The sequence below is a fragment of the Peromyscus californicus genome, unplaced genomic scaffold (assembly GCF_007827085.1).
Source record: "Peromyscus californicus insignis strain IS unplaced genomic scaffold, ASM782708v3 Scaffold_19__1_contigs__length_69161282, whole genome shotgun sequence".
NCBI classification, from domain to species: Eukaryota; Metazoa; Chordata; class Mammalia; order Rodentia; family Cricetidae; genus Peromyscus; species Peromyscus californicus.
Window position 1 is genome coordinate 36,463,423 of NW_026294491.1, and position 22,921 is coordinate 36,486,343.

The window sequence follows — 22,921 nt, forward strand, 5'->3', positions numbered from 1 at the left end:
CCTTAACAGTGATTTTGACCGCCAATCTATTGAGACAAGATACTTCAGAACATAGACATAGAAGGATAAAATTGAGAGTGACTGAATTTATATTATCAAATTACTGTATCCCAAGTGTCTACAGGAAAGTGAGAAAAAAAACTTGGTGGTTCCTGCTATTAATTGTATCATTTTTCTGATTACAAATAGAGTGAATATGCAAAATAATTACATAATGTAAAACTTGAAAAGTAAAAATGTCCTATAACCTCATTTTCATGGGAAACATCTCTCAAGATTTGGTGAATTTCCTCAGAATTTGTTTTCTAAACACGTGCTGACAGTTGTCTTTTTTTTTTGGTTTTTCGAGACAGGGTTTCTCTGTGTAGCTTTGCGCCTTTCTTAGAACTCCCTTTGAAGACCAGGCTGGCCTTGAACTCACAGAGATTCGCCTGCCTCTGCATCCCGAGTGCTGGGATTAAAGGCGTGCGCCACCATCGCCCGGCAACAGTTGTCTTTCTAAAAATGGCAACATGTGCCGGGCGGGTGGTGGTGCATGTCTTTAATCCCAGCACTTGGGAGGTAGAGTCAGGTGGATCTCTGAGTTCGAGGCCAGCCTGGGCTACAGAGCGAGATCCAGGACAGGCACCAAAGCTACGCAGGGAAACCCTGTCTCGAAAAAAAAAAAACAATAAATAGATAGATAGATAGATAGATAGATAGATAGATAGATCGATAGATAGATAAAGGCACCATGCACCACACTCTATTTTGCAACTTTTTTCCTTCATTTAATTGTATAGCCTGAACTTTTTCTTGTGTCTGTACCTACCATATTCTCTCTCTCTCATTCTCTCTCTCTCTCTCTCTCTCTCTCTCTCTCTCTCTCTCTCTCTCTCTCTCTCTCTCTCTCTTCTCTCTCTGTATGTATGTGTTACTTCTTTCATCTGCTTGTTTGAATCTTTTAAGCCAAAAACATTTAGTCAGAACTCAACACACACACGCACACACACACGCACGCACGCACGTACTCACACAATATTACAAATTATACACACATATACAATTTTATACATGAATGCTGTGCATACTGACCAATTTCATCCCATCTCCATCTCCCTATTACCCCATCCTCCCTCCCCTTCCCCACAACCTTCTCTCTCTCTCTCTCTCTCTCTCTCTCTCTCTCTCTCTCTCTCTCTCTCTCTCTCTCTCTCTCTCTCATGTTCATCTCTCATGTGCATGTCGTTCTGTGGCCCCACGGAGATTAACCAGGGCCATCTGTGTAGGTTTGGAGAGGTCCATTGGAGTCTAGAGGGCTCAGCAGTGGGTGCACAAGTAAAGACAATGATTCCTCTTTTCCAGGAATCTATCAATAGCCAACAGTTCAGAGTAAAGGGTAGGACCCATAAGCCTCTTCCTCTTCCTCATCTTCCTCTTCCCTGACCATGGATAGTGCCCAGTGCAAGTAACTAGTTGGTGGTGGCAACGGTTACGTGGAGCCTAGAGAATGGTATTTCCCAGCCCTTCATGTTATCTTCCTGCTCTGACATCCTTCCTGCTCCCTCTTCCACATATTCCCTGAGCCTTACCGAGGGTGATAGTGAGTGTTTGTGGCTGGACTTATGCCTGTTGCTTATGCTCTGCATCCTGGCCAGTCATGAGGCTCTGCGTTCACTGCTCATTGCAAGAGGAGGCTTCTCTGACGACTGGGAGCCGCTTTGTCTAGGGTGGACAGAAAGGTATTTAGAAACCGTTATGTCGGTTTAGTTAACCATCAGAAATATGCCCACTGCCTGGGCCTACTGCTTCTCCACACCTGGACTGTTAGTCAGCCTTACAGTACCATGAAGTCAAACACTTTTAAAAGTAGGAATTGGAGTTAACTTTCTGGGATTTCTCTTATCTCACTGTCTTCATTCTTTTAGTTAGTGAAAATGCGGTACTGGCTAAAAATCCAAACCTCATAGACTCCCAGCTACCATATGAGAACTTTCTCCACTCCTACTTCAGTCACTACAGGGCTCTGGGCATATTCTCTGTCCTCTCTAGCCAGCCTATACACGCCTGTGCCCACTCTGTTCTCAGGAAACTCTGGTGTGAGTAACAGACTTTCCCATAAAGTCTCTGCTGGTGATGTCATCAACTTCTACAATCCACCTATTCATCGAGAGTGGGGTTCTATCTGTTTGTGCAGAGGGAATCACAGACTAATTAGCCTTGTGGACAGGATGGTCTAGAATGTGGCCACACTCCTTGAAGAGCTTTTCTCTCCTGCTCCGGGTTTCCTCACTGAGAATGAACTTCTGCATAGAGTGTGGATGTTTCCACAGAGTACTGTGAACTGGGCTACACTGGGCTGGACTTGATCATCCCCAAAGAGCCTCTGCCTTAGGTTTAACAAAGCTGGACTGGGGGAACTTTAAGTGCCAGAAGAGAGTACCTCCATAAAGTGCCCCTGTGCTGAGTGTCTTCATCTGAACATATCTGTGTGTCTCACACTTAATGATATCTCAGTTTCAGCCTGTTATGATGGAGTTGGGCTCAGGGAAATGACTTTTCCCACAAGTTACCATGGTAGATTTTATGTCTCAACCAGGAATCAGCTCCCTTTCTATGGAGTGTTTAAGGGGCATAGTGATAACTCTATACAGTATATGATCATGACATCAATATCTAAATGACATCAGATATCACTCCAGAAAGAAAAAGAAAAATCACCTCACAGCATGCTGAGTTCTTGACTCCTAAATGCAGAAGCCTCACTAGGACCTGGTAATGGTTAGTTGTACATGTCCACATAAAGGGTCACGGTGCCCAGATGTATGATTGTTATAGTTTGGATCTGGAATGTATCTCAAACCCTCATATGTTGAAGGTTGAATCCCCAGATGGTGATGGTTTGGGCAGATGTTGGAAACTTTAAGCACTGGCATCTCTTTGAACGAAGTAAGGTCATTGGAAATTTGTCCTTGAAGGGTACGCTAGTACCCAATCCCCTCTTCCTCTTGTTTCCTTTGCTTCCTGGCTACCAAGAAGTCAACAGCTTTGCTCCAGCATGCTCTCCCTGGCATAATATTCTATTTCACTACACGCCTAGAGTGATGGGGCCAAGGAACCATAGACTAAAACCTCTGAAACTGTGAGCAAAAATAAGCCTTTTTTTCCATACTAGTTGATTATCTCAAGTATTTTATCACAGCCATGAAAATCTGTTACTAAAATCCCTTCTCTGGGGAAGAAGAAAGCGATATCTATCCCTCTTTGTAAGGCCCCAGGGACAAACAAGGCACAATCTTACCAGAATTCACTCAGGGGAACCAATGAATTTATTGGGTTTACTTATAAATCATAAGCAAAGGGCTACTTACAGGGGTGTGGATGATCCCTCACTAAAGGCTGCTCAGAAAGCCTTTGCCCAGCAGGGATGATGCCTTCTCCATAGACACGTAGATAGAGTCCCTCCTATGAGTCTTCCCTGGCCTGTAAACTCTAGTCCCTCTCCAGGGCCACAGGAAATAAGGGGATAATTACATATAACAGGTGGTATAGAGTGGCTGGACACTCAGGCGAGGGTCCTATGACCTTCCCCACCCCTCCTCCTATGAGGGCATGCAGTCAACAAGCCCAGCTGTGATGATCTTTTGAGAGCAGGAATACCTGAACTCCAAAAGATGAGGCTTGTTTGGCTTGAAGGAAAGTCATGTACAACAAAAACCGACCTACACAATGGTCAAACATTATTATGGTTGTTTCTGGAAGGGTGTTTAGGGATAAAATTAATATTCCATCAGTAGACTCTGTGTAAAACATACCCCACACACACACAATGTGGGGGGAGTGTCATCTTATAAATTCAGGCCCTACTAGAAAAGACTCTTAGTCCTTCTCTGAGCAAGAAGCAACTCTACCAACAGGAAGTGTAAAACTTGAACTTGAACATTGGTTTTTCCTGGACTTTGGTTTGTAGATTTTAAACTTATTAGCCTCCATAGTTGTGAGCAAATTCTTAAAATAAACATCTGGTCTGAATTGTATGTCTGTAATTCCAGCTACTTGGGAGGCTAAGGCATGAGGATTATGAGTTTGAGGACAACTTAGTCAACATAGTAAGATCTTATTTCCAAAGAAAAGAAGGAACAACTAGATCAAAGCAAATTAAATATTCCAATGATAATAAAATAAAGATCTCTTCCCATACACATATCCTATTGGTTCTGTTTATCTGGAGAACTCTGACTAATAATGACCTTTAGATGATTCTGCTACTGCCCTTGCCTATGTCCAGACACAGCAAAGATCCCAACCTTCAAAATGAAAGGGAAAACACACATGATGCCCTACACAGCAAACACATGAATAGAGGCCCAATTACTCTACCTTGGTCCTTTCTAAAAGGCTACAGGACAACACAACACTTATGGCTAATTGCAAAGCAGACCGACATCAAATGTGGGGACTGGTAAGTATTGCAGACTTAAAAAAAATACAGAAAACAAAACAGAAGCATGAGTGGTATCCATGCTCCTGGCACTCTTCAGACAACTCCCAGCCTTGTCCCGACTCCACTGGGTATTGGCGTTTTTAGGCATCATCATTTGAGGACAATCACCCCATACAGCTATATAGGACACTGACTCCCACGTAATAACCAAGTTTTATGTCTTTGGTTGATAGTAGTTCCCAAATCATGATGTTTCCCCAACGATTTAGGGGAAGAGCCTTCTATGTTTTCCAAGGTGTTACAGGACATATGATTGAAGGCAAACAAGTCCACCCTACCCACCCCAACCACCATTGGCCACATGCTGTCAAGTTGGAAAAGCCATTCTACTACTGAATATCACAGTTTTAGTCATCTGTATGGGCATTTATTATGTGTGCCTTACACTCATTGTGGGGTTATAACAGAGTAGGTGAAAGTGCTCTGTAGCCTGGGAAGTAGTCAACCACTGTGAGGTCTGATGGGGTAATCCCCAGAACAGGTTCCCATGTCTAAGGTCTTTTAGACAAACCACATGAGTCACGGCATCAAAGACAGCTTTATTGGTTGCTGGGTAAATCTCACACTTCCATGCCTGTGGACAAGGAAGGACTTCGCATAGTGTTTCCTCATCAGTTCTTGTTGCAAGCCAGATTCTAAGGAGTTTTATGATCTGCAATGAAGGCTTGACGTTGGCTCCAGTGAGAGCCAGTGACTTAACCCTACTTAATCCAACATAAAATTGGGAAATGTAGTAAATATCCGTTCACTACTTGGCCCTGGGCTTCTTGAAGACAGAAGCTGTGTCTTATTTGATAGGTGTATCTGCTGCATGAACTCATGCTTGGCACATGGTGGGCACTAAGTCAACCATTATTTGATAAACAAGGAAATACATGGGAGAGACAAGGTTGTTGATTTCTGCAACTGCTTTTTATAGCTAGTTTAAACTCTGTTCATTATTTGCCTTATTTTGTCCTATAATCTCTTTTTATTGTTCAATCATTTCATACAGTAACACAATGTATTTTGCTAAAAAAAAAAAAAACCCACCCCCATTCTCTCTCCTCCAATTCCTTCCCTGCCCTCCCACCAACTTTCCCCACTCCAACTTTATGAAACTCTGAAAAAAAGAAAGACTGCTGAGTCTCCTTAGTGCTACCCATATGTGTATGGATGTAGGACCATCAGCTAAGGCCTGGGCATCGCTCAGGGGCTGTATCCCAGCAGAAAGCTGACTCTTCCTTTCCTGGAAGACATCAAGCGCTAGCTTCAGCTAGGTGTGGAGCTTCAGGAGCCTCTCCCCTACCCACGCTGGGGTTTGGGCTAGCTTGATCTCATGCCAGGCCTTGTGCATGCACCACTGAAGTTCACATGTGCAACAGCGCTGCTATGTCCTATTTGCCTTACTTTTTACTGCATTTTGGTTCAGCATTTTCTTTCATTTATTAGCACATAAATATGTGTAGATGATAACTTATAGGCATAAATTTAACACATACATATAGTATCAGTTTGATCATTCAGTTGCTCAATCTGTTATTCTTCCTCTACAAGTAAACTAGAAGACATCTAAGACAAAATACTAGACCAGCCTTCATGCATAGGCATTCTCCCTGATGCTTCTGGGCAAAGATAAGTTCAAGTCCATATGATTTTAGCTTCTTTAACTACTGAAAAGTATTTCCCTTGGGGAATTCATTGGATATAAGAGAAAAGCCAGCAGAAGGTCACTGTAGGCCTGGATCCATATGAGTACTCAGTTTTAAAATGTGGATCTGCACAATGTAGAGCTGTTACCTAGATACTGAAATGCAGCCAGATGCGGCAGCTCAGACCTGTAGTCGCTGCACTTGTAAGCTGAAGTAGAAAGATGGTGAGCTGGAGGCTAGCCTAAACTACACAGTGATGAGCTGGAGGCTAGCCTAAACTACACAGTGATGAGCTGGAGGCTAGCTTGAGCTACACAGTGAGACCCTGACTCAAACAGAAAGAAAATGTAGAAACAGAGAAATTTTTTCCTAGCAAAAGAGTAAAAACAAAACAAAAGAATATTGCAAAGCCAGTTAATGAGCTAAGATTTGATTATTAAGAAAGCAACACATTTCATCAGGAGGCTTTCCTGCACAGAGCGACTGGTCTATTTTTTCCCCCCAGAAACTACTCACAAGAACAGAAACAAAATTCTGACTCCCTTTCCAATAACTCATGGAAAATTGAGACACACCCTTGTTTCAGTGTGACAATTTTAAGTAAACAGACTCATCTTTAAAATTTTGGTTAAAACTTCCTTTATTGACTTTAGTGAAAACGTTATTTTGCAGTGAGAATTGCTGGTCACATTTAGACTTTTGTGTAAAAAGAATAAGAAAAAAAAAAGCCTCCATAAACTTGGACTTGTGGGATGCCCCAGCAGGGAAAGGTCCTGTTACAAGCTTGATGACCGGAATTCAATCTCTGGTACCGGCGTGGTGGAAGGAGAGAACTGACTCCTAGTTTTCCTCTGACCTACATGTGTTCACTGTGGCATCCATGTGCATGTACACACACATACACATATACACACACATCAAATAGATCCATAACTTCTGTATTTGAGGTGTGGGGAAACTGTGGATTGTATCATTCCCGATGTTTCAACAAATCGTGGGAAGGCAATCTGGCCATTGAATCCTTCCCAATAGGTCCAAAGGATAAGCATGCACATTAGGTCAGATTGATTCCTTCCTTTGTTCTTAGAAAACACTGACAAGGTCTCTCCAAGGTAGAGGAACAGGAAAGCCCTCTAGTCTGTCTGTTAAAAGCGCTCACAACCTGCCATGAGCGAGTGAGTGCGTACCACAGCCAAAAGCACTTGGTACAAGTTGTAAGCTAGTGAACCGGACCCCAAACCTATGTATAGAAACAGCTTCAGGGGCGAGCAAGGAGAGAGGACGCACTTTCCCCAAGGTGTTACTAGAGCACACCACCACATCTGTCCCAAGCAGCAGCCTTTTGTAAAAATACCACCAGGAACATTCCTGGACTGGGATGTGCCCAACACAAAAGGCCACACAGGACTGGAACCACTGAAGCTTCCTATGGAGCAGTCAACCACACATCTCAAGAAAGCACAATGAGGGCTGGAGAGAGGGCTCCTGCAAGGACCCAAGTTCAATTCCCAGAACCCACATCGGGCTGCTTACAACCACCTGTAGCCTGTAACTCCAACACTAGGGGATCTGCTGCCTCCTGGCCTCTGCACTTGGACACAACCCACACACAAATACACATGTGAACAAATAATTAAAAATAAATCTTGAAAAAGTATTAATAGCGGCAACCCACCCTAAAACCACGACACTCAGAGACCCTATTTCACTCAAAGAAGCCTTCCCTGACAGCTCTTAGGTCGGTCTGGTGTGTTGTACAGGAAGGGGCTCTGCTTCTGCTTGCTTTATATAATTATTGGCTTGTCCCTGTTTCATCAAAAGAAAAAGTAAGTACACAAGAAGCTCAGTGGTTTCCACAAAAAAAGCAAAGCGAGCTAGTGGTGTCCAGAGGCCATACTGATGATGGATTCTCCGTTTCTCCTTCCTGGTTCCTATCCTTCAATTTTCTTCCTGGCATCTGTGGTCAGAACTGCTCAGCAGCTTGTAAAGCTAGAAATGACTGTCGAATAATGACACCTTGGTCCTTCCTTTATCTGGGAAGGACGCCACCCACGGCGTTCTTTTCTAGATAGTCAGTGTCTCCGTCAGCAGGATGGCTTTAATTGCCACCTCCAAGAACTCCACAAGGACTTTGTTGATGATTTTTTTTTTTAGTAAGGAAGCTGGAGCTTATTCAATGACAACCCCAACACCTCACCTAACACCCAGATGTTTGCAAGATGTTTGCCACTGGCTTAAAGGAAGTTAATAAAACTGATCTAGGTTGGGAGAAAAAAGAGAAGATGTGAAGAAAGCTATATAAAAGAAAATATCATTGAGTTGTTTACAAACATCATCTCACTTAATGCTCACAGAGTGCGCTGAGATAAGAGCATCTTTCTGTTTCAAAAGCCCAGTTCAAATACATGAAATCGCCCGTGACTACCCAACCCCTTAGATTTCAAATTCAGAGCTCTGCCCCCTTCTCCAGTAAAGGTAACCCCCTACACAATCTCAAAAGTCCACACCTTCTCATGTTCACAGACAATTTGCTCTTTTTTGTGTGTGTCCTTGGTGTATTTTAACTTTGGCTTCTGAGTGGGTTCCTTCTTTTGGTGTTCAGAGACGATCTAGGAAAATAAACGCTGAGATGCTTGCCTCTCGGTCTCTGTTACCATCTATCTATCCGCTTCTCAGCACAGCCACGCCTCCTCAGAGGTAGTCTCCAGTTCTTCACCCCCACTGAGGATTTCACCTTCTCCCATCTGTTCCTGTTTGCTCTGTGGCTTGTCCCCAAATACCTGGCAAGGTGCTTCGGTGGTGTCTGATTTCATTTTAGACTCTTTTCTTTCTAGGCTCTAAACCCAGGTCTCATCTAATCACAATATCGCATTCCGTAGTTACATCGGTTGTTCGTAACCCATAAGGTAGGGACATCTGATTCTACGGGAGCCAATCTGCCATGAGAAAGGCTTTGCTGGCTCTTTGTGGGAAAGATACATACTCATTCTTTCTTTCTTTCTTCTTTTTTCTTTTTGGTTTTTCAAGACAAGGTTTCTCTGTGTAGCTTTTGGAGCCTGTCCTGGAACTCACTTTGTAGACCAGGTTGGCCTCGAACTCACAGAGATTCACCTGCCTCTGCCTCCCAAGTGCTGGGACTAAAGGCGTGTGCCATCACCGCCGGGCTGCATACTCATTATTTCTGAGAATTTCTCAAATGATCATGTCTTCCTCTTTTGGATTGAAATGAGGAAGTGTGAACCTGGAAGTCACTGACAGCATCCGGGGTGGTGAGTTGAGGAAGGGAGGAGCACCATGGCATGAAGCTGACATTCAAGAAAGCTAAGTGGAGAGGCAAGATTCCAGTCCCTGACGACACTGTTGAATTACTGAGCCAAATTATCCCTGAAACTCATCCATCCTTCCTCTGACTTCCCGGTGGCTGAGTTAAGAAATCTATTCTTTTTTTTTTTTCAGGGCTGAGGACCGAACCCAGGGCCTTGCGCTTGCTAGGCAAGCGCTCTACCACTGAGCTAAATCCCCAACCCCCAAGAAATCTATTCTTTTAAATTACTTCTTTACTATGTGTATGGACATGTTAATACAGGCACACATCACAGCATGCACAAAGGGGTCAGACGACAACTTGCCAGCCCAAGAAATCTTCCTCAGTGTTGAAGTCAGATTAAGCCAAGCTTTTAGTCTCTTGTCACAAAACACATCTGGATGTTCCTGTTTCAGAACTGTTCTGGCCTCTTTAAGAGTAACCCCCACCTAACTGAATACAATGGTCTCTTTTGAGTGTCTTCCCTGCTCATCAGCACTTGACCGATACACATTTCACTCCTTCAGCCTCTGAGGTTGCCTTCCTTGATTTCAGGCTCTCTGGGGTGTCTCCTTCGTGTTCTCCCTTATTCAACATCCTTCACTAAATCCTTCAGCAAATCCTGAAACGCTGGAGTTCTCCAGGGGCTGATCACAGCACGCTTTGCTTCTCTCTTGACATCCTTAGGCAATGTCTTCTGTTTCCCTGTCTTTAAAACCCTTTATACGGCAATGACTCTCCAATTTATAGTATCCAGCCCAAGCCTCACTTCTGAGCCGTGACTGCCATGGTAATGTCTTTACTTAGAGGTCTCCCACAGAACTGCAAACCTAACTCGTTATGTTGGTGTGTTAGCTTTACACAGCCATGGACTATGACTGTCTTGCTCCCTGCTCTATCTCCGAACTCCAGCATCGCTCCTCCTGATACAGAGTAAGACAGACTTCCATGAAATTTCTGAAGGAATAAATAAAGTATAGGTCAATAATGGGTAAGTAGTAGACAGCTAATAAATAAGAGTAAATAAATATGTCCTTTCATTGCAAATAGCATTGTCCCTAATACAAATTTAGTAGAAGACAACTGATTTATCTCGACAGAGCCTGAGGATGGAGATATGGTTGGACTTCAAGAGCAGGGGGTTTTTTTAGTTTGGATGCTGTCAGGATTACCCTTTCGTTTCTTCATCATGAGCAGCTACTTCATCTTCCTCTCTATCCTCTTCTTTATTGTTCCTGTTCCTCAGGCCAACTGGGGAAGCTAGATCTTGGGCTGCAAGCTTCTTAAAGCTCCAGATGGCTGGAGGGTCACATAGTTGATCTGTTGTAACTGGTCTTAGCTGTACCGGTGTAGCATCAAAGCAGACACAGGCAATGTAAACATCCGGTTAAATTTTACAAAACGGGTGGGGGCCCCCCGGGGACCATAGGCTGTCCTCAGCCTCTTGCAGGTAAGATCCACATGTCAGTTCCCCAGTTTGTTGCTGTGCTGTCTCTAGAGCTGAGATCATTACCTTATCCTTGATGAGTGAAACCATGACCAAGTAGGCAAGGTCATGTTGCTGTGTGGCTACTCTTGCGGCAAGAGGCTTGAGAAGAGAGGGCAATCCTAGAGACAAAAACGCACAGCAAAGCTTCAGTGTCTCGAGTTCGCTCCTTAATCTTTCACAAATCGGCTCTGTCTACAAAATTCCAGAGTAGGCCCCATTCTCCCATGTGTGCATGGCCTCTTCCTTTTATCCTTGGCATCTAGTCCTACCCCTCTTTAAACTGTTTGTTTGTCTATCTATCTGTCTGTCTGTCTGTCTGTCTACCTATTTATTTATTTTCAAGGCAGGGTCTCACTCCGTAGACCAGGCTGGCCTCGAACTCTTGGAGATCTGTCTGCATCTGCCTCCTGAGTGCTGGGACTTAAGTCCTTCACCACCAAGCCAGCCTTAGTCCTACCGCTCTAAGTCCCGCCAATGCCATTTCTAAAATGAATGGCCAGCGTGTCTGCTCCATGTCTTATTTTCCCAGCCCATCTCCCCTGGCCTTCTGTAAGGCCTGCCACTAGTTTATTCTCTCTGGCCCACCTCACATCCGGCTAACGACCTGAGATCACTTAAAAACTGTGAATAATATGACTGCTGTTTTTCTGCAGAGTAACTAGCAGGCTGTATGGAGAGTGTTCCCACCGCGTCACTGGGATTCTTGGGATTAAGGAACTCAGATACGGTGGGAGAGGAATTGGAGGACATTGCTGGAAACCGAGTTCTCAAGAAGGAATCTCTCTTAGACTTGGATGACAATTCTTCTCAGAAGTTATTAGATGGAGGGTCAGAGTGTGCCAGAAGACTGAAGAGTTCAGGAGTCACCTGGCCAAAAGGGATTTTCCAGAACTTGAGAGCCAAATGCCTCTGGGCATCATCCATGGGGGAAGAAGCTCTGATGGCAGCCACACCCAAGTCCCAAGCCCAGGAATCCATTTTCCTCACCCATCACCTTAGAGAAGTAAATGAATAATAACAGAGGGGCTGCCGCTGGGTGTAGTAACCCATGCTTATCATCCCAGCACTCAGGATGCAGAGGCAGGAGACTCTCTGTGAGTTTGAGACCAGCCTGGCCTACATAGTGAACTCTAGGTCAGCCAGAGCTACATAGAGAAACCCTCTGCACGCAGCCCTCCACAAAAAAATGTATTTGTTGATTTGTTGAACGTAGCATTGATTATAGATGCTTTTAATCTGCATCACAGCAGACTTGTGGGATGTGTACTCCATTACTGGAGTCATAGCCATGCCAAGTGTTGGGAGGTGAGAAGACCATGAGGAGGGGCTGCCGAGACACTACAGAGGAGAAAACATGAATGAGCAGCAACAGACACTTCCTGATACTTTGGAGAGACAGAAAAGTAAACTCCTTTAGGAAGTTTGTTTTTTTGTGATGGCTAGAACAATTCTATTTTGGGAGCTCCTCAAACTAACTTTCTATAAAATTTTGTGTTTATTGTGGGAGGCTGTGGGCAAATGCAGGACCCAGCCAAAGGCCAGAGTAAGAAGACCCGGTCCTCGGAGACACAAACTCACACAGAGTAGAAGATCCTGGGTTCCTGAAGTAAAACAAAGACGGAAAAGGTGTGTGGGAGCCTGCCCCACCCCAATCTGGTCCTGGGCTGAGACGAGAGTATCTTGGACTGTTTCCAGCTTTCTCACCTAAGTGCAAGTGAAGCATGCTTCTTTCAAGCTCCTTTTTTTTTTTTTTTCAGAGCTGAGGACTGAACCCAGGACCTTGCGCTTGCTAGGCAAGCACTCTACCACTGAGCTAAAGCCCCAACCCCTTTCAAGCTCCTTTTATGGTAGTTTCTTGGTGTGTAGCCCAAGTGAGCCAAAATTTCCCTTCCTTTCCCTTCCCTTCCCTTTCCTTCCCTTCCCTTCCCCTTCCCTTCCCTTCCCTTTCTCTTCCCTTCTTCTCCCCTCCCCTCCCCTCCCCTCCCTCTCCTTTCCTTCTTTCCTTCTTCCCTTCCTTTCCTTCCTCTCCCCTCCTCTCCCCTCCCCTTCCCTTCCTCAATGTGCTGCCACATGGAGCCATTCCTTTATCTACCTTATCTGCCTTCTCTTCTCTCTCCTCACCTCTCCTTTCCTCATCTCTCCTCTCCTCTCCTCTCCTCTCCTCTCCTCTCCTCTCCTCTCCTCTCCTCTCCGCTCCTCCACTCTACTCTGCCTGCCCCCTCTCTCATTCACTTTTGAGATAAGGCCTCACTATGTCCCCAGACTGCCTTTGAACATCTGGGCTCAAGCCACACTCCTGCTGTTTCCTTTCCAGTAGCAGGGACTACAGTGCAGGTCACTAAGCCTGGCTACGTTTTCTTTTCTACACCCACTTCCACCCCTTAGACACCCCCCTTTGTCTAGGGACAGAAGAACTGGACAAGAACTGAACCAACCTGGGGATACAGATGGGCATCATTTCTGTGGAGCTGTTGCCAGGCAACATGCTGGCGGCTGACCAGAGACACATTTCCAGGACGCCAGCATGCCCTGGGTGCAGATGATGTGGTGTCTTTGTAGATGGGCCAGGGAATTCCTACATTTCCCCACACTGTAATAAAAAATTTCATTGCTTGCATGTCCCAGTTGCTGCTTCCGAACAAAACAGAAACAAGTCCCTTGGTCCTATTTGGGAAGGCAGGGATATGGTTTTCAGTGAGATACATGATTTTCCCTTTTGTTTTTTTGGCCCCAAGTTTGCCAATAGCAAGTAAGAACCATGGATTCTCATACTTCATTCTCAGATTTAAGATTTCAGGAATGCCTGGGTGTTCGAGTCTATAGCCTTCCTCCTAGTGGCCCAGCCGGTGGCCTTGCCATCTGTCCGCAGTAGCTTCGTCTGTTAACCTGACATAGCCTAGAGTAACCTGAGAGACTCTCAATTGATAGATTACCCTCAGGAGATCGGCTTGTGGCTATATCTGTGAGGGATTATCTTGATTGATTATTACCATGAGAGGACCCAGGACCTAGCCCACTGTGGGCAGTGCCATCCCTAGGCAGGTGGGCTATCTAGGAACGGTTGTGCTGAGCATAGGTCGGGGGACAAGCCAGAGATCTAGCTGGTGATCATTGTTCCGCTGTAGTTTCTATTTTAGTTCCTTCTCTTTCCTTCCTTTGTCAGAGTGTTTTGTCACAGCAACAGAACAAAGGCTGGGAAACTAGAGGTTCTGAGATCCCACAGAACATTTTTTTTTTAAAAGTCCTCTTTATTGTTATTGTTACTGTGGATTATGGGCCCAGACAATACCCTTATGGGCCTGCTCTAATAAAGCAATTGTCTAAAGTGGGTAGAATATAGGGAACAGAGCCATACCAATTTATGTTTAGACAACATGGCACTGATATGAATATTTATCATGGGCCAAGATGGGGGGAACACAGGGGGCTATGAGTCAGAAAAAAAAAAGGCTGGCACTGGATGTCTAGGGAACCCCCACATAAACACTAATGTAATCTGTAATATAGCTATTTCTGTGAGAATGCCACTTTCATATCTGTTTAAAAATGGCCTGAGCCAGGTGTGGTGGCACACGCCTTTAATCCCAGCATTTGGGAGGCAGAGGTAGGCAGATCTTTGAAGTTCGAGGCAAGCCTGGTCTACAAAGCACGTTCCAGGACATCCAGGACTTTTACACAGAGAAACTCTGTCTTGAAACACCGAAACAAAAAAGAAAAGAAAAGAAAAAGAAAAAAATGGCCTTGAGGTCAGAGACCTTCCCCTTCTCCAGTCTGCCTGTTTCCACCTCCCTGTAGGCCTGTGTGCTAGACTGCATGTTGATATGTGCCTGGGTGTCTGTCTGCTTAACAACCTGTGTGCTGGTGGATAAATCACTTACCTATGATTCCTCATGTTCTCTTCAATCTCTCAGCCTTCTGTGGTCCGCCTCTTGTCCTGGTATTTGAGCTTAGACCTCAAACTGTCTCAGCCATGGATAGGGACTCCTCAAAATCTGAGCTGGAGATGTTGACTTGTAAACATCTCAACTCATCCTCACTACAGACTAGGAGTTTAGGAAAATCCAAATCCCCTTCCTCTTCCCTTCCCTCCTCCTTCCCGCTTCCCTCCTCCCTTCCTTCCTCCTTCCTTTCTTCTTTCTTCCAGCTTTCTCTCACCCTTCTCCTTCCTCCATTTCCCCCCATCTCTTTCTCCATTCCTTCCTTTCTTGCTCCCTTTCCTGACAGCACACCAATAAATGGGTGTGAATAAAGACAGATGTTGGGCCTGAATGTGCCATCATGAACCTGCAATTAGGATTTGTTCTTCCGAGGTGTGGTAAAGAACTAATTGGTTGATGTGTGCAGAATGCCAGGACATTCTTGAATAAATCCCTATATGAGTTCAAAGTATTTGTAATTATTATGATTATTACTATAATTTATGAGATTTAGCTGTAAATCTTATAATAAGATGAGGTCAACACTTTTAAAAAGAGGAAGCAGGATGAGACCCTATATAAAGTGCCGTGTGCTCCCTGACTCTAAGAAGAGCTGACTGAAGACAGGTGAGTATGAAACCGACCCTAGACTTGTTCCGAGCTTATTTAGAATGAAAACTCCAGCATATGCTAATCGATTGATAATGATTGTGTTTCTGCTTCTGAGTAAATAATATTGAATCAAATGAAACTTAAAGACCTTGCAAGAAAACCTCAAGTTTTAGAAATGTGAGATGACAGAATAATTCTTTCCTACTCATTACAATTGTTATACAAATTTCTATTTCTTTCCATGCGTGTGCAGGGCTTCTTTTGAATATGTGCACATGCACACGACCAAGAACAGGGGGACAGAAATAGACGTTCTTTTAACAATACCTGTAATAGTGGAGCCATATAGAAAGATGGGGAAAATTATGGGCTGTTGATAGGGAAAGGAGCCTCTCACTTCTGAACCTGGTTGAGGTCTCTCACCAGCTGAGGAGCAAGAACTTCAGCACAATCAACAACTTTGCTCCCTAAATTTTCTAAACCCATGGTTTTCTAGAAATTGCACCAGAAACCTCATTTTCAGGGAAAGATGTCCTGAATGACTTGGGTAACCCTAGTGGCTCTTGGCTTCACCTCATCAGATTATAATTCCATTCAAGGCATCTCCACAGCTGCCTTATAAGCTCATTTATCAGAAGAAGAGAGAAGGGGGGATTTCTAAGCACCTTCTGAGATAAGTTGAGAGCCACCAAAATGGCATATATGGCTAGCCATAAGACCCCTACTTGGAACTCTCCCTTGAGGAACCCATAATCATACCTGGTTATGTCTTAATTTTTTTTTCCTTTTTGGTTTTTCGAGACAGGGTTTCTCTGTGTAGCCTTGACTATCCTAAAACTCTTTCTGTAGATCAGGCTGGCCTTAAACTCACAGAGATCTACCTGCCTCTGCCTCCTGAGTGCTGGAATCAAAGGCATGTGCCACCACCATCTGGCTGTGTCTTAATTTTTGCTATTCTCTTGTGGGAAGCCAATATCCACACTTAGGTATGTCTTATTTTCTTCCTAAGTGCCCCTCTCTTCTAACCTTTATGTTTAGAGCCTATAGTAATATATTTTCATTAAAATCAGCAACTCTACATCATACTGTCTAGTCCTGAAATTCTTCTCTGTCAAAATCATTAATCCTGGGTTTGCCTGAGTTGAGGTCCTTAAAAGATTAAAGGACCTCCTCGGGCTGCTGAGGGTGAGATAGCAGAGCCGTGTGTCCATCCTCTCCCTGCTGACAATAGACCAAATAGAATGTCTCTTTCATTTTATAAAACCAAAGAACTAAAACACTGGTGCCTGCCGGATGGTAAGCCTCTCTCCTTTTCGTGCTCAATCTTGCTGATGAAACATTGACCCAGACATCACAAGTACGTGTTTGGGCGAGGTCCTGCTTTTTCTGCAAACTGTGAAATAGCTAAGGCCAGTGTATCTAACACTGTGGTTCTCAACCTTCCTAATGCTGTGACCCTTTAATACAGTTCCTCATGGTGTGGTGACCCCCAACCATAAAATTATTTTCATTGCTACTTCATAACTGTAATTTTGCTACCGTTACGAATCATAATGTAAACATCTATGTTTTCTGATGGATTTAGGCAATCCCTGTGGGGGGGTCGCTTGGCAAACCCCCAAAGGGGTCGTGACCCACAGTTGAGAACTGCTGGTCTAACAGTTTAAGTCTTGGTTATCAGAGTTAAAAGATGGACATCGTTTAAGAGTCTATGATGGAGGAAGCCAGGATCTTTTTGATTAGATATCCAGAAGGGAATACTCCTAAACTCACACAAGGGCAATGGTCTTCTCATCTTCTTTCTTAACCCTGACAAAGTGAGAAAGAGTAAGAACAGAGGTACACAGACAGAAGCCCCTTTCAGACAGTCTCCGCAGTAAAGGAAGCGTTTATGGACCTGCCAACCAGGAGGGAAGAGACTTTCCGCAAACCTTCTAAGGTTTTCTGGCTGGTGCTTACAGCTCATAATCCAAGCTCAGCAAAAACATGTGATTGTGGACCTTAGAAAAATGCAATCTGTGAACAGGAACAGTTTAAAACACACATGGGCACACGCCTGTTATCCCAGCACTGGGGAAGGTGAAGCAGGAGGATGTCCAGTTCCAGGTCAGCCTGGATTACAAGGCAGTCAAGCTGGACATGGTAGCTCACATCTGTAACCTCTGTACTCAGTAGGCAGAGGTGGGAACACTGCAGATTTGAAGCCAGCCTGGGCTAGATGGCAAGTTCTAGGCCAGGCTATGAAACCCGATCTCAAAACACGAGCAAGCAAAGATCTGTAATGTTGCCGCTTTATATTGTGGTCTAAAAAGTAGATTTTATTTCTCTAGGAATGCAACCCTGGTGGCAGAAGCACTTTATGTTTATGACTGTCATTGCTACTGTCATTTTAATTTAAGGACCATCAGGGCAAAGTAGTCTGCAAGACAGTGAGTCTTTACCACGTGTTAGAAGTGAGGAGAAGAACAGAACACCAGGAGGGGTGTGAGTGAGAAAGGATGTGCTGGAATGGTACATCCACCTACCTGGGGAAGGTGGATGGAGAGGTGGGTTAGCAACAAAGCAAGGGCATCAGCCAAGCTTGTAGTGAGAGACCATGTCTAACGTGGTACATAGCACAGTTCTCGGTTCCTCCAGGATCAAATGGGCCACGCTCATCTCTCTGACACCAGGGTGTTGATGCAGCACATTGCCAAGCTGGCTGGAGGGCCCCAAGGTCATGACTTGCTATCTTTTCAAGGTTAAGGTGAAGATCCATGGCATTCATGGAAAAGGATTGGGACTTCTTGTTGAAGGACTGTAAATGCCAAAGACCTTTATTTCTACTTCTGGCCTCCAATTATTGAGAGCTGAGGAAGAACTGTCAGTCCATCACAAGTCAATACAGTGCTTTGGAAATTGCAGGGTGCCCAGTCGGGAAAAGACAGGTAGAAGAAGATGTCCTGACAGAGGCCATGAAGAATGTCAACTAGCCCCCAAGGGATGCCCTGGTTATCTTTCCAAAGATGGCCTGTTGCTGCAGCTTGACACTCCCTCGCTGCCTTGACATTTTAGCTCTTTATATTGGGAGGACGGTGTCATAGTAGATATTGTGACTGATATCAGGGCATCACACTCACCTTGGCTGACATTTCCAAATGGCTTTGAGTGTGGGGAGTGGTCAGGGTCATAGCAAATGGACACTCCTTGAAGAACACACCCTGAGATGCCTCGGCTTTTAAGTATAGAGTACTTTTTGATACCTGGACAAACTGGACCATGAAGTCTGAGTCACTCTGCATTCTGTTTATGAATGGACTACCTTGTCTATCCACACAAGAAGTCCATTGTCACTTTTTGCTCTGAACCTAATACAACTGAAAATAATTGTCTTGCACATGTGACTACAGCGGGCACCAGAAAGTGACTTTATATTGTTAAGTAACTGGTGCACGCGTTCACATAGACTGTGCTCAGTGCTTGCTCAATGCAGATGTTTAGTTCCATTTGTGGGAAATGGGGTAACTCTCATATTGCAATGAAAGTTATGTCTTTCCTCTTGGGTTTCCAATAGGAAGCATCTTCCTTTCCAGGAAAATCAGCAAAAATAATTGAAGTGTTCCGAGGTCAGCATTTGAGTGAGAGCAGGGCTGTTTTTCTAAAGAACCGTTCCAAAAAGCTGATGAGATATCTCTATAAAGCCGATGGCTAATCTTGGTTATCTACTTAACCCACCCAGAAAGAGAAAGCCTCTGCTAAAGAAGATGTGAGAAACTCAGTCCAGCAGATTGTCCTGTGGGTGTGTCTGGGGCAGGGGCATTTTCCTGATTAAAGATGGATGTGAGAGGTCCTGCCCATTGTGGGCACTGCCATCCCTAGGCAGGTGGTCCTGGGCTGTGTGAGAAAGGTAGCTGAATGTGAACTTGAGGGCAAGTCAGTAAGCAGTGTGCCTGCAGGGTTTCTGTTTCAAGTTTGTGCCATTCCGGAGTTCTGACCTGTTTGAGTTCCTGTCCCCAATGTCCCTTAGTGATGGACTTTAAGCTGCAACATGAAATACACCCTTTTTTCTCCAAATCAATTTTGGTCTTGGCGTTTACCACAGCAACAGAATCAAACTAGGAGAAAGGGCATGTTCTTGTGAGACTGTGAACGTTCTTTTTGTACCTAAGCTCTTTCTCCAATTCTTTTTTTTTTAATAATTAACTTAATTTAATGTGCATTGGTATGAAGGTGTCAGATCTCCTAGAATGGGAGTTACAGACAGTTGTGAGCTGCCACATGGGTGCTGGGAATTGAATCCAGGTCCTCTGGGAGAACAGCTAGTGCTCCTAACCCCTGAACCATCTCTCCAACCCCTCTTTCTCCAATTCTTTTCGGGGATTCACTTCCTCTCTTACATCCACTCCTCAGAGACCAGAAATGCTGAGTACATGGTTTCTTGTTTTGTTTTTTGTTGTTGTTGTTTGTTTGTTTTTTGTTTGTTTGGTTTTGGTTTTTTTGAGACAGGGTTTCTCTGTGTAGCTTTGTGCCTTTCTGGAACTCGCTTTGGAGACCAGGCTGGCCTCCAACTCACAAAGATCCACCTGCCTCTGCCTCCCGAGTGCTGGGATTAAAGGCGTGCGCCATCACCGCCCGGCCAAGTACATGGTTTCTGTTGAGGGAAGAAATCTGAATACTCCTGCAGATGCAGCTAACATTTCAAGTTTCTAAATATTTCTGGTCACTGAACACATTTTCTACCGAGCCAAAGGAAATCAGACAGACCGTTTCAATGCTGTAGGAAAGATAAGTAGGAAGCATGGCTTGCTGTATGGCCACATGCTCTCTCAGTTTGTCAAGATGGAAATCCAGTTACTTCCTGAATGCCTCTCCATCTGAGACATCTCATTCTGGGTGTTGGGAAGAACCTATCTATAGGAACAAACCTAAAAGAGGGATTGGGATGTAACTTAGTAGAAGAGGATTTACCTAGCATGTAGGAGGGTCTGGATTCTGTTCCCACCACCAAATAAATGACTAAATGAGAGAGAGAAAAGAGAGAGAGAGAGAGAGAGAGAGAGAGAGAGAGAGAGAGAGAGAGAGAGATTCAAAATGACAGGTCCCCAGGCTCTGCTGACCAGGGGAGACAATGGGAAGCACTTGTATTGGGTGTGGTTTGTGACATTTGTATAGTGTGGTAGTCAGAGGGAACCATGACTGCTTGTACATGGTGGTAGGGAAGTTTCTGGAAGAACTGGTTGGGATGAGGAAGAGAGTCATCATGGCAGCACATTCTTGATGGTCCTCACTACTGGTTCGCTAGCTAAGTGAGCACCTCATGATTCCAACCCTGCGGCCCTGCCCATGACCTACTTCCTGGGGCCTGTCTGTCCACCCTCCCTGGGTTCTGACTCAGGAGTGCCACAAAAAGAGACTGAGGAACACGGTTCAAGGGGCCCCAGGGGGACTGGGATTCCCCGGAATGGGGACCAGAGCAATAGGGCAAGTCTTCCCCCTCCTTCCTTTATCCAATGTAAAGAATCAGGGTATAGTCTACGGCACTGAGGAAGGTGTGCACTTTTCTCCAACCTGAAGAGAAAAGTGCCCAATTCATGGAAACCATCAATACAAAATTCTGCTTTTCATTTCAGGTTTGGATAATGTAAATTGCTTTTCAGTATCCCGAGTTGGGTCATGGTGTTTCTCAGTGCTCAAAATCAAAGTATCTCAGCATTCCCACAGATCAATTAAAAGGCTAAATGATGCACCTGTCCAAGTTTTGCTTCTCCATTATAATTCCAACCACTCATTTTCTACTTTGGATGTGGGGAACTCATTCCATTCACAACCCCCATAGAAATAAAGTGCTGTTATGACAATGAGTGACGTTTCATACCTTTAAACTAATTTTGATTTTAAAAGCATTTCAGGTGCCGTAGAACCAGCTACTCAACATGTCTCCACTGTGGCTGCTCCTGGGCCTCCTGGCCTTGACTGGTGAGTGTGTTTCATTTTTCCCGAATAACTTGGAAATGGGCAGAAAAAAAGCACAGAAAGACAATGCTACATCTTCCATTTATGTAACTACAGGGAAAGCATTATTTTTCTCCTAAGATTTCTGATAAATCCTGGAGTTAGGAGTAACTACTGAGAAGCAGCCTGCCCCAAGAGTCCCATGAAAGGATGGGGGTTCCCTCTAATTCATGTGCACTTGCAACAACGTTGCTTGAAACCAGGCTTTAAATATTCATCATTGTAACTGCTCATTGCTGCTATAAAACCTCTTAAACCGCGTTAGTTACTTTACTCATTGTTGGGACAAAAGCAATCCGAGGAAAAAAGGGCTAAATTTGGATTGCTGTTTGAGATTATAGTCCATCATGGTGGGGAAGTCATGGCAGGGGGAGCCTTGAGGTGGTTGGTCACATAACATCTATCATCAGGGATTGGCGAGAGATGGATGCCAGTACTAAGTTCATTTTCTCCTTTTTATTCAGTCCAGGACAGCAGTCCATGAAAGGGTACCACCCACATTTAGGATAGGTCTTCCCGGCTCGATTACTCTAGAGAATCCCTCACAGACCTATGAGGGATTTGCGTCCATGGTGACTGTGAATCTCCATCAACATGACAATAAAGATCAATCATCAAACACCATAACACTGAATTTGTTTAGAGACAATCATGAAATCAGAAATGCACTGGCTGAGACATTAATAAGGACACCTGCTTAATTTTTTACTATGAATATATTCACAAATCACCAGATCTTTCCACAAATAACATTTCTCTCAGATTAACTTATCCACATCTATGGAGTAGAAGCATCTACTCCAAAACACTAGTATTTTCAGATGTCAGTGCCGTGAAGCTGTTATAAAAACAGAACCTGGTGATGGAGAGGTGACTCAGCAGTTAAAAGCACGTATTGCTCTTGCAGAGGACCTGGGTTTAGCACCCACCCGGCAGCTCACAAACACCTGTAGCTCCAGTTCCAGGGGCTCTGATCCCTCTTCTGGCTTCCTCAGGCTCCTTTTTGAATGTGGTACACATAAACTCCTGCACATACACATATATAAAAAAAAAACATAGAATCTTAAAATGCATTTATGTAAACATGCAGGACTCATATGATGACATGCCATAGATAGAATTCCCAAGAACTGACAGTTATTGAGTGAATAATTTAACTTACTTTACTCAAAGAATAAAATCTACTCTGCAAGTACTGTCTCGAGCCTAGAGACATGACACACTGGTAAACGTGCTTGCCAGGCAAGTATGAGGGTCTGAGTTTGATCTTCACCTATGTGAAAATCAAGGCATAGTGGCTTGGATTACACTGGGAGGCCAAGACAAGAGGGATCCTGGACTTGGCTGCTCATTACACACTTGTAATCCCAGTGCTTGGGAGGTTGGGGCAGGAGAACCAGGAGTTCAAGACAATCCTTGCCTACACGGTGGCTAATCTGGGCTGCATGAAGCCCGTTTCGAAAAACATTAGTTAATTAGTCGAGTAATTAATGA

At 44.4% G+C, this 22,921-nt stretch overlaps 1 protein-coding gene across 1 annotated transcript in view; it reads left to right on the forward strand.

Moving 5' to 3' along the window:
• Positions 1 to 727: 727 nt before the first annotated feature.
• Positions 728 to 22,921, forward strand: part of Lyg1 (lysozyme g1) — a 32,547-nt gene continuing 10,353 nt past the window's right edge. Inside the window, exon 1 of the mRNA XM_052745106.1 lies at positions 728 to 21,391. Coding sequence (XP_052601066.1) covers positions 21,349 to 21,391 — 43 coding nt within the window. The 5' untranslated portion in view covers positions 728 to 21,348. The remainder of the gene's footprint in view (positions 21,392 to 22,921) is intronic.